The sequence below is a fragment of the Athalia rosae genome, chromosome 1 (genome assembly GCF_917208135.1).
Source record: "Athalia rosae chromosome 1, iyAthRosa1.1, whole genome shotgun sequence".
Classification (NCBI taxonomy): domain Eukaryota; kingdom Metazoa; phylum Arthropoda; class Insecta; order Hymenoptera; family Athaliidae; genus Athalia; species Athalia rosae.
In genome coordinates, this window is record NC_064026.1 from 14,155,872 (window position 1) to 14,175,017 (window position 19,146).

Here is a 19,146-nt window from a genome sequence, read left to right on the forward strand (position 1 = left end):
TTAAAACGACTTGGAAGGTCTTCTTGTTGGTGGAATGTACATATGGGCCATTCCACGTGAACCGGATCAGTCACCTCTCAGATATTTTCTTAATTTGGCATGTCGATTGTCCATGGGGAGTTAGATTTTTGTGCCGAAGGATTTTCGAATTAGTGCAAATTTCGATTTATTATGAATAATCGAAAAATTGAGAGGCGGTTTCTTTAAAAAATCATAACTTCGTCAAAAATGATGTTAGATTCGATTTTTTTTTTTAAATTTACGCGGATGAGGCTATAGATTTATGAAAAAAATAAATGGTGCCAGAAAAGTTTATTTATCATTTGTTTATTTGACAATGAATTTTTAAATGATTTTTAAAACACTGATGGATAGCACCGAAAAATTAAAAAAAAATGCTGACATATACTTTGAACTATACTACAGCCTGTGAATTAATTTCAGAGATGCGTTCGGCTTTGTTTTCGAGTAAAAAATCATCGAAGTTGGCGGCGCGCATGAATTCGAGCTCGTCGACGCCTATGCGCGTGATGACGCGCGTCGAGCGACAGAGATCCTATCTACTCTGTACGGACGCTACTTGGTGTACGCTCGACCGCGGTATTCACGAGTCATTTTCGCGATGATCGACACCGTTTAAAAATCTGAAAAAAATTCCATAGCTTCCCCATAACACGGCAAAGCCATAGAGTAAGTTCCAGAGATGTGTTATTACTCGTTTTCGAGATATCCGGACGCATTGGGACTTTCCATGCTCGCTACTTGGTAGACACTCGGCGGCGGAATTCACGAGTCATTTTCGCGATGATCGACACCGTTTAAAAATCTGAAAAAAATTCCATAGCTTCCCCATAACACGGCAAAGCCATAGAGTAAGTTCCAGAGATGTGTTATTTCTCGTTTTCGAGATATCCGGACGCATATGGCACTCCGCGCTCGCTACTTGGAAATATTAAGACACAATAATATCTCGAAAACGAGAAATAACACATCTCTGGAACTTACTCTATGGCTTTGCCGTGTTATGGGGAAGCTATGGAATTTTTTCCAGATTTTTAAACGGTGTCGATCATCGCGAAAATGACTCGTGAATTCCGCCGCCGAGTGTCTACCAAGTAGCGAGCATGGAAAGTCCCAATGCGTCCGGATATCTCGAAAACGAGTAATAACACATCTCTGGAACTTACTCTATGGCTTTGCCGTGTTATGGGGAAGCTATGGAATTTTTTTCAGATTTTTAAACGGTGTCGATCATCGCGAAAATGACTCGTGAATACCGCGGTCGAGCGTACACCAAGTAGCGTCCGTACAGAGTAGATAGGATCTCTGTCGCTCGACGCGCGTCATCACGCGCATAGGCGTCGACGAGCTCGAATTCATGCGCGCCGCCAACTTCGATGATTTTTTACTGGAAAACAAAGCCGAACGCATCTCTGAAATTAATTCACAGGCTGTAGTATAGTTCAAAGTATATGTCAGCATTTTTTTTTAATTTTTCGGTGCTATCCATCAGTGTTTTAAAAATCATTTAAAAATTCATTGTCAAATAAACAAATGATAAATAAACTTTTCTGGCACCATTTATTTTTTTCATAAATCTATAGCCTCATCCGCGTAAATTTAAAAAAAAAAATCGAATCTAACATCATTTTTGACGAAGTTATGATTTTTTAAAGAAACCGCCTCTCAATTTTTCGATTATTCATAATAAATCGAAATTTGCACTAATTCGAAAATCCTTCGGCACAAAAATCTAACTCCCCATGGACAATCGACATGCCAAATTAAAAAAATATCTGAGAGGTGACTGATCCGGTTCACGTGGAATGGCCCATATATATTATACACGATAATAAACTCGGAAAGTGATGGAATATTCCTTGCACCATTTTCAATTGTTGTGTACTCATGACCAGAGTCCATCTTGAAAATCGTAAGGTTAGCGTTGTTTCAAGTTACGGTGCAGCGTGTAATTTGTTTTTGTGCTGAATTTTGCAAAACCTAATAAATCGAGTCGCTGCAAAGTATCGAAAACGATGCATCCGCATTAGAAAGAAAAACAGCGATACACTGCGAGGAAAGAAGCAAAAAAAAAAAAAATGAGAAAAAAGAGGAAATTATGAACGGGAGGAGGTTGTAAAAGTCGAGACACGCGCGCTCAAGTGTTTTGTCAAGGGAAAATTCGAATAAGGAGGCCGATGATACCGTCGATAAAGTTTGTATTGCATTTCAGAGACAATCTGCCATCCGAGCCAGAAAATTGGAGAAGTTCCCGCGTCTCTTCGAATAGGAAACGAAGGGGAAAAAGAAAAAGTATACAAGTGACAAGGCAGCAAATATCGCGTACCCACGTGTACCGTTGATATGAGGAAGCCTAGAGATATACGCATATAGGTATACATAGATGTACGAGAAACATTTTCCTCTCTCGATTTAATCCTTTTTGATTCCTATGAATATTATCAAATTAAAAAAATTTTATATCGAAATTTTGGAACACACAGGGAGCATTCCTCGGCAATCGAATTTCATCCCTCGCTGCAAGTACGTTTGAAATGAATAGATAAATAGAATGAATAGACATATCCAAACGTCGATAAATGTGATACATAAGTGTTATGTAAGTGGCTATGCAATTCGGGCCACGTTTATCGAATTATTATTCGTCAAATTTCATTTTGACCTATTTTTGTCATTTTTTCTACGAATCTATGAAAATATACATGCAGATGTTTCGTCATTCGCGCCGTTGTTGAATAAACTGGACACGAAATGAAAATGGGGGTAAAAAAATATAAAAATAACCGACTAAATTAAACGGCGGAAAGTTTGACGACCAATGGTTGCATTGATGTGGATGCGATTGTAATGTGATGCACAACGACGTCAGCGTGGAAACTTCGCGACTCATCGAAGTCTCTTTTCATCACGAAATTTAGAAGTAGCGTAGTTTTTTTGAAATTTTTATTCAATACAATTTCGTGAGATGTGATACAAGGCCCGCCCGCAAGATCAATTGATCGATGTTTGTCATGAAGGTACCCGATTCACCAGTCTAATTATCCGACGACATTATAATTTTAGATGACATGAAATTCTCGGCACACCGTCGAGTTTTGTGATCGGCCCAAAAAAGGTACGAACCTAATTTGCGGTGAGAAACTTCGAGAGGTGAAACGATCGCTTTTCAAAGTTAAATTCAAAATAGTCAGCTTTTGAGGCGTAAATCGAGATATCTGGATTTCACTGCGAAGAGTTCTCGATGTGCGGAGAGAGGTAAAATATCCCTGCCCTGTGTATAGTTGTTTGTCAATAGATCGTGAAAGTAGGGTAAAGTCAGTAGGTTTGGTGCAGAGTATAAAGGCGTACGGTTACGCGAGGTTAGCGACGAAGGTGGAACGTAGCCCAGAGCCGATGGCTTTCTACGCTCTAATAAATCCTCGCGTGTCAAACACGCCAATATGCAAAGTCGCGATACTCAGATAGTATTCTACACGTATCTGTATGTACCATGTACATACCTCAGCCTACTCTACGTATCATCCGCGCACATTCTCACCCACACGGAACACACGAACAGGAACTTACTCGACTTTACAGAGTCGCGAGGTTCCCTGGAATGGGTGCGACGCACGCGATAATTTCTTTAGCCGACAATTAATGGTCAATTTCACCGTATTAAACACAATTATTATACAGACCGAAATTAAATCGGAGGAAATTCAAAATTTTAGTGAAAAAGTCGCTAATTAATTCGGCGGTTTATATCGATACGCGCATAAATATATTGTCACCGTTAACAAAATCTGTGGCAAAATATTTTCATCCCCTAAATTTAACGGCACTAAGTTGTTGTCGGTGTGATTATTATTATGCTTAATATATTATTTCCCCTCACTTTCATTAATAAACCGAATTACCGAACGAAGGATTTAGGGGTTCCTTGCTGACTGGGGGAAAAAGGGGGAGGAGAGAAGAAGGGGGGGCCCCCCCATCAGGGGGAGGGAAAACTCCGACGCCGCTCAATCAGAGTGAAAACTTTGATTGTAATCCGCGAGGAAATTTCCATCGGTACGTGTAATCCGACTTTATCAACATACCTCATATCGCGCGAACCACGTCATATATCTATCAGAATACATAGGTATAAATAAATATAGGTACATGAATGCGAACCCCGTTTAAAAACAATAACTTGAACAGTCGACAACGCATGTGTACGTAGATAAAAAAAACTGTGCTCACAACTTCGATGGTACGCCATACGATAATGCATGGGTAGGTATTGCGACGAATAATTTGCAGCGGGTGAGCGAGGATAAAATTGACAGCGATATTCGTTATTCATATGCGGAAGGTCAAGGAAGGTAATCACAGCGAGATACGGAAGAAACAAAGATGTCTTATCACTATCTAACTTAATGTAGTGCAACTGCGTCAAGTCAAGGGGGTATTACCCCTGGGATTTCAAAAGCGACACTTCTAAGATATTAAATCTACCATGCAAACGATACGGGAAATATACTCGTCGCAGTTTAAATAAAATGTACTTCAACATGCGGTAAGCGTTCGATTAAAAATAACGAGAATATAAAAGATAAGCAAAGATATTTCAAACAGCAATCAAAGGAAATAGATCAGAAATATTAGATAAAAGATTCAGGCAATCACAAAGTCGCTCTGCGGACTTACAACAGTGCGATGGACTTTACCTTAAATGCGGAGATAGAAAAAAAGATAGCACAGAGGAGCACAATAAAAAGAAACTCAGTGGTACAGAAGTCGAGGGGGTTGCTGTGGTCGATTTTCACCATGCGAGTAAATGAATAAAAAATTCGAAACAACGACTTCCGACCGATTATTCGTGTGGCATTCGACGATTTATAAATAATAGATACGATTTAGCGCAAGAAATTTACGTAAATCGTGAAAAATTACCAATTTTACATGGTGAACTGCGGGCCGGTCACTTGTTTCGACTCGTACCAAAGTCCGCGCATCACTAACTACCAAATTAGTGAGAAAAGAGCGCTGAAATTCCGAACGGATTCATCCAAATATACATATATACGAGGACAAAGCAGATAGGATACCGATAACAACAAGGCTTGGCAAAGAGGGCCGTATTCCTCGTCATAATCAAAATGGCGTGATGGTGATGGTTTCAATTTTGTATACGCTGATCCTTGAAGATCCTTAGAAGGTATGTGACTGCGGTCTTACGCTCTTTGATTTCAAGTTCTCAACTGTTTCTGCGGGGTATAACGACGAGCTTTCTCCGTTGCAAGCATCGTTCTGCGGTCGCTCGAATAATATCGTTTGTATCAGGTATTGTACTACGTTTATGGTTCGCGATCGCAACGCGGATGAGAGGTTTTGCGGAGGTCGCGATCGCTCGAGCAGCAACTACACGTACATATCTCTATGTATTTTATTAGAGCCAATTAGTATTCCGAAATTAGAGGAAACATACAGCAATTTACCTACAGGTGTAATGAAAATATTTCACGTGAATCTCGACGAGATTAATTTCACGACAAGGATAAGCTGGGATATCAGAAATCTGTCTGCCTCAACGGAGTCATCTTTGGAAAATGGGTAATCACCAAGAAAAAATATCGAGTCAAGTTGTACATTGAGAGGACAAATTTCACAAGTTCGACTGAAATAAATGAAATTTACCGAATCCTCCAATCTCTCCAGACTCTGAAATCTTAGTAAAAGTAATGGACATCACATGTATATGTATGCTGATTCCAACGCTTTGTGTTGCTGTAAATAAAGCGGTATCAGTTCATACGTGAAATGAATCCCAACATTAATTTATCCCGAAACGCAGTCTTTGCATGAATAAACAACGCACTCAGGCAGATACACGTAAGTATTCGGGGTACAGCGCATTAACGTTATATGTAGATCGTAGGAGCTGAGGCTTTGATAATATCTGAGATATATTATATCTGCCGTAAACATGGATGAGAAGCACCGTACGCCTGTAGGATCCTTGCGTGGTGAATAAAGGTATTTTGCCTACCGTACGTGTACACGTGTGTATGCATATGTATAATATCTATATTTACGTCTTGAGTACGTAGATTTACATCGCTAACGTGCTTTAAAGTATGTAGTAACGTATATCGTCTATTGTATACGTATGTAATATACGTATATATATATATATATGTATTACACAGAAAGTCCGCGGGGTGGTTCGATATTATATAGCAGCTACGAAAGTACTATGTATGAGTTTGGTGTACTTGCATACGTGGTATGCATGCACGCGTGGCTGCACTCTGTTCTCGCATCCGTGAATTGATGGACGTATGCATACCTGTATGCATAATGCTAATAAACAGAGGTCTATCGCGTATGTATGTGTGTACCAGGTGCACCGTAGAGCATGTAATTTCTATATAGGTATGCAACACGTACGTATACGTATACGGGAACGCATCCACGTCAATATTGAGTCGCTATATGGCGAGCGATCGTTCCTTGAAAATGGAAACGTACTACGTTACGCACGTATGCCGAATACCTATGCATATACATGGAATTCGAGTAATGATGATTCAATGCGAAGGCATCGCGATACGCAATTGGAAGCGAGAGGCAAGGGAACCGCCGCGAGATATTTCTACACTCGTTTAGGTATCGGACTGATCTTGTTTCCGTGTCAAGTGGGTCGACGAAAAAACACGGAGAAGAAAGAACGGATGATAAATAGAAACAGGAGAGAAAAACAAAATCAAGTCCAGACCACCCTAGGATCCGGATCCCCACGTGCACCTTTTATCGAAGAATTCCTTCTTTTTTTTTTCTCTCCTCCTCCAAACTTTGTTCCTTTTCTTCTTTTCTTGCGATAAAAAGTAAAAGATTAATGCTCCTCCCCGGTAGCTTAAAACACGGTTCCGCCGGGTCCTCGAGCGAATTCGAATCTTTCGCGGTGTTAAGAAGTGACTCGCCACCGGGGCTTGTCTCTACCTGCCACCCCATTTGCCGGCCCGAAACCTCCCCTCCCCTCCCTCGGTATCCCGGCACCCGATGCCATGGTTACGCGCTTCCTCCGCAAGAACGAGGAACAATCGGCAAACGAGATTTTCTCTTTTACGGCGACGTGCTCAAAATGAAAAGAGGGAAAGACAAAGCTGCGAAGTGACTCCGACTTGTCCGAGTTGAAGGCCGAGGGCTAAAGGCCGTGGGTGAACTCCCGCCTCGTCCTTCTTTTTATTTTTCTTCTCCTCTACTTTGCCTCTTTTCACCGCGCGTTGAAGACCGGAAAAACTCAAACGAGGCTCGAGGCCCTCGGGACCGGGAAACGAACATTTTCCAAGGGTTTCCAACGACTTTATACTGACCACCGAGGACGAGTTCCTCGAGCGAAACAAAAGTCGTACGACGCGCGGAGCTGCAAAGACTTTAATCTATATGAGAATGAGATTCTTTCCGCGTCAGCGAAAAACCTGGCGGTCAGAAAAATTAATCGGCGTTCGATACTCGCGATGAGCTTTTTCCGTCGGTATCCGACTGCGAATTGTAGCGTAGTTGTACACGCGCCTCGCGAATATTTAATCGTACAATTGTTTTTTGTTTTTTTGTTTTTCTCAACCCAGATACTTCATGACGCGTTTTTATGTATTGGAACTTATCGCGCGATTAAAGATCGGCTGAAAGTCATTCGTTTGAAACTGTTCTTTCTTATTATGGAAATAAAAATAAAGAGGAGGGAAAAATGCTTTAAAAAGCACGTGTGTGAAAAATAGTTAAAGGTGATTATCGGATAACTTTTTATCCACGAGGAATTAATTTTCATTTTAATTATTCTATGAATATTGAAGTAGGTAATTGTAAAGCTGGAGGAAAAACTTCGATTTAGAGTACCTGATTAACACACTAGAACCATCTGGAATTCACTTTGGGTACATGAAAATTGTTTCAACTTCGGTTGCATGGTCCGTAGATATTCGGTGTGAAACTATTCATTACCGTAAATATTCTTTTCTTCTATTTCTATGGTGATGAAAAACGTAGAAAAAAAAAAAAAAAACCAACAAAACAAAGATGTTCAAAATTTATCGACATAAACGTTGATGCGAACAACGTATTAGTTCGTTTGCGCTCAACGAATAGATGTATCATAACGAATAAGAGTTTTCAGATCCTTCTCTATTAACATGTACATTTGATAAATAAATGCAAAATAACGACTCAAAGTCTAGTCGATGCCAATAACGGCAATATGGTTTTCTTTCCTTTTCACCCTCGGACATGAATATATTTGCGATTCGATGTTATGCTCGTCGATTCGCTAGAATGGATTCTATGACCCCAGAGAGTCGGTACTACACAACAACGAGTGATCCACTAAGAATGATGTAGTTCAATTTCCCACTGCCACGTGTAGGAAAAATTGCATAAATAGGTGTACATGTATGTGGATGCATGAAATATTCAAACGTGTACAGGTAGGCACCGTGACGTATAGCGATACTCGCGTATTGGTTCGTTTTCTAACGATTCTTGCACGATGTGTCTTGATTACGACATCGCATGTTTTCGTATACGATAAAATATCCTTTATACCATAAAACGAAGAACGATGAGAATCGTATGATATGTCTTTCAAAACTCCCGTATAACATGGTATAGTCGATGTTCTTTTCGCAGCCGCGTTTTTAATCAATTAACGAGGTCGACTGAGTTTTGAAACTTGTAAATTTTTCTTTCCACATTTTTTTTTTTTCAATTAAATTTCTCTTTTTTCTCATCGCTTGCACGTCGGTAACCTTTCCTCTGTACTTGTCATTTGAACATGACGATGAAATTATGTACTTATATTATAATTATAATTAATGGGAGAAAAAACTTTTCAGTTTAATAGACGGTTTTTAATGACTTTCTGATTCAATGCGGTTACTGATCGTTTCTTGGGAGTTTCAGATCTTACCGCTCTTCAAACGTTACAGGTCAGTAGTAGCTTGTTACAAGAAAATATTAAAATTTTCAAAGAGAAAATGAATCGAACCACGTCGTAGCGAACTTAAAAATTTCTCTGCTCTTCTTTTCTTTTTTTCTTTAATTTTAAAGGGTGCACACCCGTTGAAAATTCGTCGGAAAAATGTAATATTAATGACAACGACCTCACGCATAACGTAATATTATACCCTCTAAGAAAGTTCAACGTGCAACGTGAAATCTGCTAACGGGAATAACGCGCGTTTCATCGGAATTAACAAGACAAATAAAAGTTGTCGGGGCCATTGCGTAAATAATGTAACTCTTCCCAGCTTCCTTTATTGTTTACTCTTGGGACACTAATTATACTTTCTCTTCTTTGTTTTATATTTTGTTCGCATTCAATTTCAGATACAGAAATACAAACTCACGACTCGCTATTACTTTACCTCATGCTGTAAAAAGAAAAACTACAAATAAAGTAAAAAGTTTATCGATCCGCATCCGCTTCTCTGCTCCCAGCGGACACGAAACATGATCAAAAAACAAACAAATGAACAAAGAAAAAGATAAAGAAACACGAAACGCTTCGAATAAAGTAAGTCTGACGGTGGGTATTTATACATGCACCTATAATGTATTTTGCCAACCACAGGCAATGTTTGAAACCGAAAGCTGACGCTTTTGTTGAATCGTGCTTTTTTGGGATCCTACGGGTGCGTGAAGTACATTTATTTATTTCTGTGGACCAGTGAAAAAAGTAAATAGTAGAAAAAAAGGGGGAGAGAGAGAGAGGAAAAAGCGTAGAGGGAGGAATGGAAAAGGTGAGTACGAGCTTTTGAGTAACTGTTTACGGGTTACACGTATGTGCGTTCATACACATCGTAGTTCTGAGGTGATAATTCTTATACTCGTTTCCTCAGAGGCGGAGAAAATCCAACGAGATAAAAACACGAGTCCAGCTATTTTCTCCAGCAATTAGTCAATTGCGCATAAATTTTCTTCGTTGAAGTTGGTGGGCAAACTTCCGGCAGACGGAATTTCGTAAAATTTTGAAATTACAATATGTAGCTTCGCTCTGACAATCGACTAAAAGATCGGCGGGTTTTCCGGAGGTTTGTTCGTCGTTCGTATATGCGATTACGCGTACGCACTCCAATGACGGGGTTCGCATGGGGGGGGGGGGGGGGGGCTGAAATCGAAATTGCCAGGGTGTTCGGTATTTCCCCTCAAATATTTGATACCAAGCTGCCTCCGAATCCCATAAGATTCGATGAGTTATATGCGGCGATACGGGTATTCGTTGTACAGGGTTCATTAAATCACCCCTTTCAATGTGGAATAAGAAAAGGTACGGTGGAGATGGAAGGGGTGTCGGATATAGATCGGAAGTAGTGCGCGGCGCGTCTCTAGCGTAACATTATCTTTGTCCCATTAATCCGGTTGGAACGCGTACGGAGACCAAAAGAAGATACGCCGGGGACGATCAAACGCTTCGCCGAGAGAGATAAGATACGAAAGCGAAAATGATGAAGATGACTAAGGGCAAAACGGTTTGGCGAGCCACCGACGTTGTATAAAGTAACATTATCGGTCCTCGAACGGCTTCCTTTGGCGAACTGGGAAGGACCGCGAAGACGTACAACGAGACGTACCCTCTCTTCCCCACCGGCCATTTTTTCTCATCTCCGCAGACTCACCCTTCTCTATTTCATCCCCCGCCCTCTCTCTCTCTCTCTCTCTCTCTCTCCCTCTCCTGCAAAGACGATGCCGGTTAAGAAGCTGTACCGAAGGCGGAGGGAGAGACGCGGATAACGCACAAAAGCGCCCCGCGATATTAAACACTCTCTCACCGTACCCTCCGTAAGTTGGAGGCCCTCCCTCGACTTCGAGTGGAGTAATTAACTGCTGTCAGAGGCACATGCGCTCCTGCTGCAAGCGCTCCGCGTTATAGCTGCTTCCCCGATCCCCGATCATAGCGAGGATCGCTGGGCGTTTCTCGTCGCGATGCCGAGCTCGTAAACGCACACGTATAATGCCCCACGGTATACGAGACGGGGGAAATACTCTTTCGTTTCACAGGGTGATCACCGCAGGTATCACCTCCCTATTTATCCTCCCCGGTTGTTCCGATATGCGGGAGCCGCGACGAAGATTTTGCGACAGATTTCTACCTTCTACTTTTTTTTTTCTTTTCTTTCACCCTTCTTTACAATACGCGCGTTATCCCTATCACTCCTCGTCTCACCCTTTTCCCTTCGAGGCCCCGCAGGCTTCGCGCTCCGTTTTCTTCTTTGTCTCGCTTCTCTTAGTTTCGCTTGTTCGTCTTCTTCTTCGTTTTATTCGAATCCCGGCTCGTTCCCGGAGCGGGGGAGAAACGGGGGCGATTTACGGGCTGGAATTCATTACGATTACAATCCGATTGTACGGTGCCTGGAGCTGGGGGTTCTGCAGGAAGCCGGGAGCGGAGGGGTCGGATCTTCGGGAACAAGCGTGTGGCTGACTTTCCTATCGTTGAATCTTTAACGAATACCATCACGTACTATAACCCCACGGCACACCGACGTTACATGTATTTACTAACGGCGCAAATACAAGCGCCAACGTTCTCCCTCCCAACCCTCCGCGAGTACATAGGACATACGTAGTGTATACGCGTTACACATATACGCACGCGTATACACTTCTACATAACCGGCACATTTTGCGGCAGTGCTTCAACTCGTAAGACCGTGGGAGGGGTGCGAATGCGCGCGAAACCTGCATCGCGTTGCCACCTGCACAGCGTACACGCGCACAAACACACACCTAAACACGTCGACCTTATATTTTGAGAAGCAGCCGAAGAGTAAAAAAAGGTTCAAGTTTTCGTCGTCTGTAAGCGATGCGGTATGAGGCTTGCGGCTACGATAATTTGCGGAGCAATCTCAAGCCGTTCGGAGGCCAAGGCATGGGGGATGAAACGGCGGTATAATAAATATTTATGCATCCGTTCCGTTGCGTCTCGTTCCCTATTTTCATTTCACTCACTCAGACCCTACGATCCTTTCCATGATCCAGTCCTCTCTCTCAGCCTCGTTCTCGTTCATCCTCTCAATTTCTTTCGCCTCTCTTTTCGTAGCAGCTATACAGCAGCGGCAGCAGTAGTAGTGGTGGTGTATCTCCGACATACCATAGATCCAAGCGTACGCGAATAACAACAAAAGTTCCTTTCCGCCCCAGAGTTTCATATCTCCAAATTTATCGGAGACACCTTGTTTTTATAACGACCTTCTTCGCGTTGTGTGGGTAGACACGTATAAACTTCCACAACGGATCATCCGAGAGTAAAGGAATTCAGCGATCCTTTTTTATTATACGCTTTTCGCGAACGTTATGTATATATCTCGGTCTCTCAGGTCGTTCCAAAAGTGAAAATACAAAATAAAAGCGGGACGAAAAATGAGAGGAACAAGTGCTCGATATCGATCGCGTACGATCGTCAAACTCGACGTCTTAGGATCACGGAATGTATAACGTGACGTGACCTTACCCTTTGCTCTTCCATTCCTCCCCTAGCCAGAGTTCCGATAAATTATAAATGAACTTTCCTTCCCGCACTCTCCTTCTTCTTCCATCCACTCTTTGCGTTTTCTGCAATGTTGAAACGAAGCTACGCCGGCGTAGATTTCGGCAAACTCCTTTCCCCCCTCCCCGGAGCCATTAATTATTATCGAAGGCTAAAAGAGCCTGCTTAAAATTAGAAAAGTTTTTAAATACTTCGTTCGGAAATAGCACTGACGCAAATACTTCAACAGATGTAGTGCTCAGCGGTACCTACAGCAAATAATTCAGTGTACATGGATTATTCATTTTTTATTACTTTTCCTAAGTTATAATTTTCATCTGGACGTGAGAAGAGAGTATAGTTCGAAAATTTTCCAGAAATTTCCGACAAAGTCTGGCGAAAGAAAGTTCACAGCTCGGAGAGCACCGCGCGATGTGGCTGCGTTTGTATAGATTTCAAAAAACGAATTTTCTTTGATTTCAATATTATTTGCGGAGGCTCGACCTCCCATACATATACATGTAGAACCACTTCCTTTGGGAAGGGGTGAAAGAAATTCGAAGAATAGCTAGATCTGAAATTTGAGTTTTTTCACGAATCGTCGGATATATCGTACACTATACTCATACGTACGCGAGTATATAATAAATTCTATACGCGGAAGAAAAAAAAAAAAAAGAGCCTCCCGCGAGGTAAGCGCATTACGTTGGATACCGGAACTATATACGTAGCGTGTATACTGCACATAATACCGAGGGATGTCGGAAGATGCGAGGGGAGAAATCCGTCGTCAACGGAGCAAATAATGGAATGTATCCCAACGTGCAGCAACCTTTCATTCTCACAATGCTTTGCATAGGTCGTGTGTAAAACTTCATTTCTATCGCGCGGCAGCTTGGCGTACAGGGCAATATATTAGATCCGTATATCCCGCATTGTTACGTAGGTACTCCAGAAACGCGGTGAATAAGATCTCGCGATAAGTGCAGATCACGGATTGTTGGGAACCTCCGCTTATGTATAATATCCGATTTATCATATCTACATTTTTCAGTGTCAAAGGAGAAAGGATATCGGGATCTTCGTATTCACGTGCCACATCACCCTGTCGTCCCGTGTGACGATAGAAAAAAGACAACATCCTCGTACGAGTTCACAGCTACGAACTATCGTTTATGCGGCGACGTTCCAATCAGAGCCACACAATGCCTGCTGGTAACAATTATCGCACCGTTTCGGAAGTTTCGGCAAATCAACTGGGGGACGCGTAGCGAATTCGCGGAACTCGTCGGAATTTCCACTCACGCATTTCCTGCGCGATCCGAGTCGAATCGGAGCTCGGGCCGTCGAGCGGAATCAAAATCTCTACGACCGATAGCGGTTAGGATCAGATGGAAGCCCGGCGCGGGGACCTAAATATCCCTGCATCCCCTCTGACGTCGCTCTGGTCGATCCGAGTAAATAATTATCAAACAAGTATTTTTCATTCTTGATTGAGAAGTGCTAATACTGGTCGAAAAACATTCGAAGAAAATGGGGTGCGGGGGCTGCGTTGTCATGGACGCGGCCGTGCTTGTTGCACGTAAATTCGTGTACGTAACCGGCGATATTTTCTAGGTGAAAATATTCTTCGACGCAACGAATTCTTCGATCCTTTAGTGATGTGAAATTTTTTTACGGAGACGATGGATACGCAACTGCAACACCAAAACTGTATCCAACGATTTTGTTGTCATTCGTTTTTCGAATTGCCTCCCACTACGGAAGCAATTTCAAAGCCGTATTCACGTGAAATAGATGTATAAAGAAGAGTCTCGAAATCCAGTCGAGTTGGGACGAAATACCCCGTACATAAACGCGATTCGTCCAAAGTTTAGAATTTCGGTTACCTCCGAACACAAACAGCGAGCTCATCTTTTCGCTGGGCCTGCTGCTACCGCTGCGCCGTCCGCTGCACTTACGCGGCATAGGTACCTATCTTGCTACGTACACGTACGTACGTATGTATAATGTATGTAAGTAGATACATATGTAGTCGTACTTGACGGCAGAATGTGTAGCGTCTAGTCAAAAGGATTCATTCTGTATTGTACTACATCGTATGGTTCGGTACGCGTACATACGATGCGTTTGATCAGATCCAATCGCGTAACGTTTGCAAATACAAATGTAGGTAGATAGGTGCGCGTACGGCTGACTGTACATACACGTGTGACTACGTCGCTTATACCGCTGAAGAGTACCTACTCTTGGATACAAGCCGTAATACCTTAGGTACATAAGTACCGCGTATGTACGTGCGCGGGAGCTTTCAGTTACACGACTCCATCCTCTATGTACGTACGTAGCTGAGAGATATGAAAGCTGAATGTCGGGAATAAATTGTTTCGACATCATTCAATCCGACCTTATGTACCCCGCGGAATGTACGTATATGTGTAATATTCACGTAGGAGTAGAGAGGACGAGCAAGCGTCAGACACACGGAGCGTAATATTTACGCGCGTGTATGCACTGGATTAGTTCGGATCCGAACTACCTTGTCGTCGTCTCGAATCTGGAGCATCGATTTCCAAGAACATGACGCATCTCATTTCTCTATTCCAAGATGAAGAAATAACGTGGTGAAGAAGAGAAAGGTGGCTGCTTTTGAGGAAGTTTGAATGCGCGGACCGACGATTAAATTTCGGAGAAAGGACGTACACGGGTAAGATTTTGCTCGGATGCGAGGGAACGCGGGCCCCTGAAATTGAAGGCGTGTGGTGTCTAAATGATTCATCACCGTCGAGAGAGCGAGATCTCCACGGCGAGGACTCGAATTAATTATTCAAAGATTTCAACGTACGGAAAAGCACATAACACACGGCATCTGTTGTAATACTCACAATCCCTGCTCCGGGGTCCGACAGTTTACAGGGTAACGCAGCCGTCCCACCTGTCTGCGCCAAAACTTCTCTAATTGGTCCTGAAACTTCCAATGCGTTCCTGTCGCTCTCGTCTACACCAACATTTCGACGATGGATCATAGCATCTGAAGTCAAAACAGAATATGAATTAACGAGCGTCGCAGTTTGAAAGATTGAAATTTCATTCCAACGATTGGTATGGGAAAGTAACGATTCTTAAAATTTCACACCGCGCCTCGCTGATGATTCGATCGGACTACCGAAAGAAGATGATATATTTCCCGGATGTACAATTAGATTTTGGTAAATTGAAATAAATTCAGGAAAGAATTCAACGAGGCTTCCAATTTATATTCCACATCGTCAATTATACGCGAAATGCGTAAATGGCAATCACATCTCCGATTAAAAATTTACAAATAATCGAATCTCCTCGGATACAACCATCAACCACGTTGAATCAATTTCAGGAATTTTCGCTTGTAAATGTGGACTACTGCGAAAGTAATATTCCTATTACTTCCAATTTTGCCATCAGGATATCAATAATCGATTTTTAAATTTCTCTCGAGCGTACCGTATTATTACACGGGCATTTTATTTCGATAATTTTCTATACCGCCAGAGCTGCGGAGAGTTATGCAAAAATTTAACACCGGTAACCCGTACTCCTACCCACCTATCACGTTAATAAAATTTATATTTCAACAATCCGTCGACCCAAGTTACGGGAAATTAGCCCAAAGTACGTCGACGATAATCGAGGGGTCGATGGTTATTAGCGGTTTCATAAACGTGATATGAAAAACTTAGCGGTTCACCGCCAAAATCTGAAATTCTTCCGATACATACTTTTATTATTTTCAATCTATATCCTTTTCAAAAAACTTTGGTCCAATGAATACGTATAACATGTACCGGATTATAAATAGATATCTGAAAATAATAAGCAAGGTCGATACGATCTCCACAACTTTTATCAGCGTCGGGTGAATCGCACAGATTCTTCAAAAGCTTCGAGTGCACCCGAGCGATTCAGGTAGGTGAGGCTCTCTCCATTTCTTGTCGTACTGTAATTTTCTCTTCCATTATTCTTATTTTCTCATCTCTCCTTTTGTTATTGTCATTATTTTTTTTTTTCATTTTTCTCTCATTCAACCGGTTCAGTAAGTGAACTCTGTCAGACAATGTCTTTAACAGGTATTCTATAAGAACAATGACAACCGAGCTTCTCGATATACTTATATCTACGTACAGCGAACGTTGAGGACAGATGTCAGAGTTCAAGATGGAGAGGCCAAGAGCGAAACTCTTGTTGCAACACTCCAGAGTGGAAGTCAATTAACGCCAAGTGCACGATAATAAAGTCCGCTCTTCGAACGTCGCTTGATCTTCGGCGTGGTTTTCCCAGTCGCGTATTCCGCATAATCCTCTTACGTTCATATTTACAGCACTGTATTATCTACCGCGCGTTTACGCTACTCTGTACCAATATACATACGTGACCTTCCCTAGGTGCGGATACTCCAGATCAATTCTGTCTGTGCATACGCGCGACGTTGCAGCGTATTCGTTCCAAGTTAACTATTTTGATTTTTTTTTTTTTTTTTGTTTTTTTTTTTCTCTTTTCTTCAAATCCACCTGCGGCGCTACAATTGATAGGCTCACGATCCGACTGCGTGCGACGAAGTTGCAATATACTCTTTTGTTATTTGCGGGTGTGGACTCGCGGTCACTTGGTTTGCACCAATCCCATAACGGGGAGTTGATTAATTTTTACATGGATTATTCTGATCATTTTATTTTGTTCGCTCTTTTGCCATGAACTTTTACCGTTTGTGAATAACGCGCGACGAGGTGATCGTGTTGGTGAGAAGAAAAAGCGGAACTCGAAAATTGAATGAAATCGGGGGGGGGAAAAAAAAAACAAAGAAAAAAAGAACGGTGAAGAGAGAGAGAGGAAAAAAATTCGAGTCACCGAGCCATACCAATTTGGTTCGAGATTCGCGGAAATAAAGTACCCCACGTCTCGTTCGTTTTTAGAATGAAAATGTTTTTTCCACCATCGTGCAGACAACTTTTAATTGGACCGAATTATACCGCGAGAAAGTTTATCGAGCGAAATTAAATAACGTGACCCAAAGGGCCGGCTATTTTTCCGTATACACGCGGCTCTTGCAATGTACGGAGGCCTTGTATGTCGGGGGGTTTAACATTTTCACGGAAAAAACAAAACGAAAAAGCAGAACTGACTTCAATTTTGGTAATCTGTTTTTCTATCGTCTACGTCGAATTTCGGGCATTCTACGTGTTTCGCATTTTCAACTGGGAAATTTTCAGTGATTCAACTTGAGAAGTTTTCAGAGGAGCTCGAGAGCATATAATAATTCATATTCACGTTGATTTCTAAAGCACGAACAAGTTTCGCCGGGAACTACATATTTCACTCGTGCACCGCACTTCGAATATCCGGATGAAATGATACCTGAAACATGGAAATTATTCCCTCCGGTAGTCGATATTTCTTTATAACTATACAGCCGGGCACATATTACCTATACGCGATAACTTCAGATCGAGCTTTTACCGAACTTCTTCGATCAAATCCCTATCCCTCCGATTTCAAGTATCGTCATAACTTTCCCTTCAAATATGTTATAATAACAAGTGACTGATGATCGTAGAAAAAAATATTCACTAGTCGTCAGTTGGCTGCGAGAAACAGAAGGGCGTAACTCGCGAAAAAAATAGAAGAAATATATTTTCAGAAAGAGTGACACAACGGGGCCGTGCCCTCCGGCGGTACAGGACGAAGAAACGCCTTCGTTTCGAAGGTTTCAATTAATTCGAATACATTTTCACGTTTGTCTAACTTCGTTAATTTAGCATTACCTACCTCCTAACAACACCCCACCGCCGCGGTGGCTTCCCCCCACCGATTTACGTCTAAATAAATAGTCGTTAAAGAGGCGAAAATTCTAGTGAAATTCGGTGCAGTAATTTTGCGGCGTTTGGGTTGTTTTTCAGTCCGTTAAACCGCTGTCGCGGATCACAAAATCTAAACGTCCGGGTGATCCGCGCGTACGCGTTAGGTTAGCAAAAGTGCACGACCGCGTGCCGAGAGTTTCAACCCCCGGCTGACTCGGGTTAGAGTTAGCTTCGCGAGAAGGTGAGGAAGGATTACGGGGGTTGAGAGGGACAAATAAATCCCACGTCAAAAAGTTCCACCGAAACAAGCTAAACTTTACCAATACATAGCGTAGCGTTCGCGCTCCGTCTACCCGTAGCGTGGGATACTTATGTTGCAGACCTTTACCCGCTCTGTGTTAAGACGAAGAAGTTTTTCGGCCAGCTTTCGTTGCTTACTATATTTACTAACCACTGGCATAAATCGTTTCACGGAATGTCTGTTTCTCAGCCCTTCGCTGCATGTATAGGTGACGACCCCGCTGATAAAACTTACTTCTTTTGCCCTCTCTCTCTCTCTCTCTCTCTCCCTTTGCTCCCTTCGCCCCAAAAAGCTCGCGCCCCGGGTGGTATTGCGAAGGGTTCTTCTAACCGTTACTCGCTCCTGATATTGGAGCTCTTCGGGATCTCCTCCCACGAGGGCAGTGATCAACAGTTATTATCGTTCAACCCTTTATTCCAGGAGGGTGAATTCGGTGGATTAGAGATTCGTACAATTAATACTTCGGAAAGAAATGAGGTAAATGGCCTTTATATTCGTATAAAATA

The 19,146-nt window shown here is 42.2% G+C and overlaps 1 protein-coding gene across 10 annotated transcripts in view; it reads right to left on the reverse strand.

Moving 5' to 3' along the window:
- LOC105683200 (neural cell adhesion molecule 2-like) overlaps positions 1 to 19,146 on the reverse strand; it is a 248,404-nt gene that overhangs the window by 21,409 nt on the left and 207,849 nt on the right. For all 10 annotated transcript variants that reach the window (XR_007280044.1, XR_007280045.1, XM_048660028.1 and 7 more), the window contains one exon: positions 15,391 to 15,536. Coding sequence is in view for 8 of the 10 variants with exons in the window: in XM_048660028.1 (XP_048515985.1) it covers positions 15,391 to 15,536 (146 nt within the window). In the remaining 2 variants the exon portion in view is untranslated. The remainder of the gene's footprint in view (positions 1 to 15,390; positions 15,537 to 19,146) is intronic.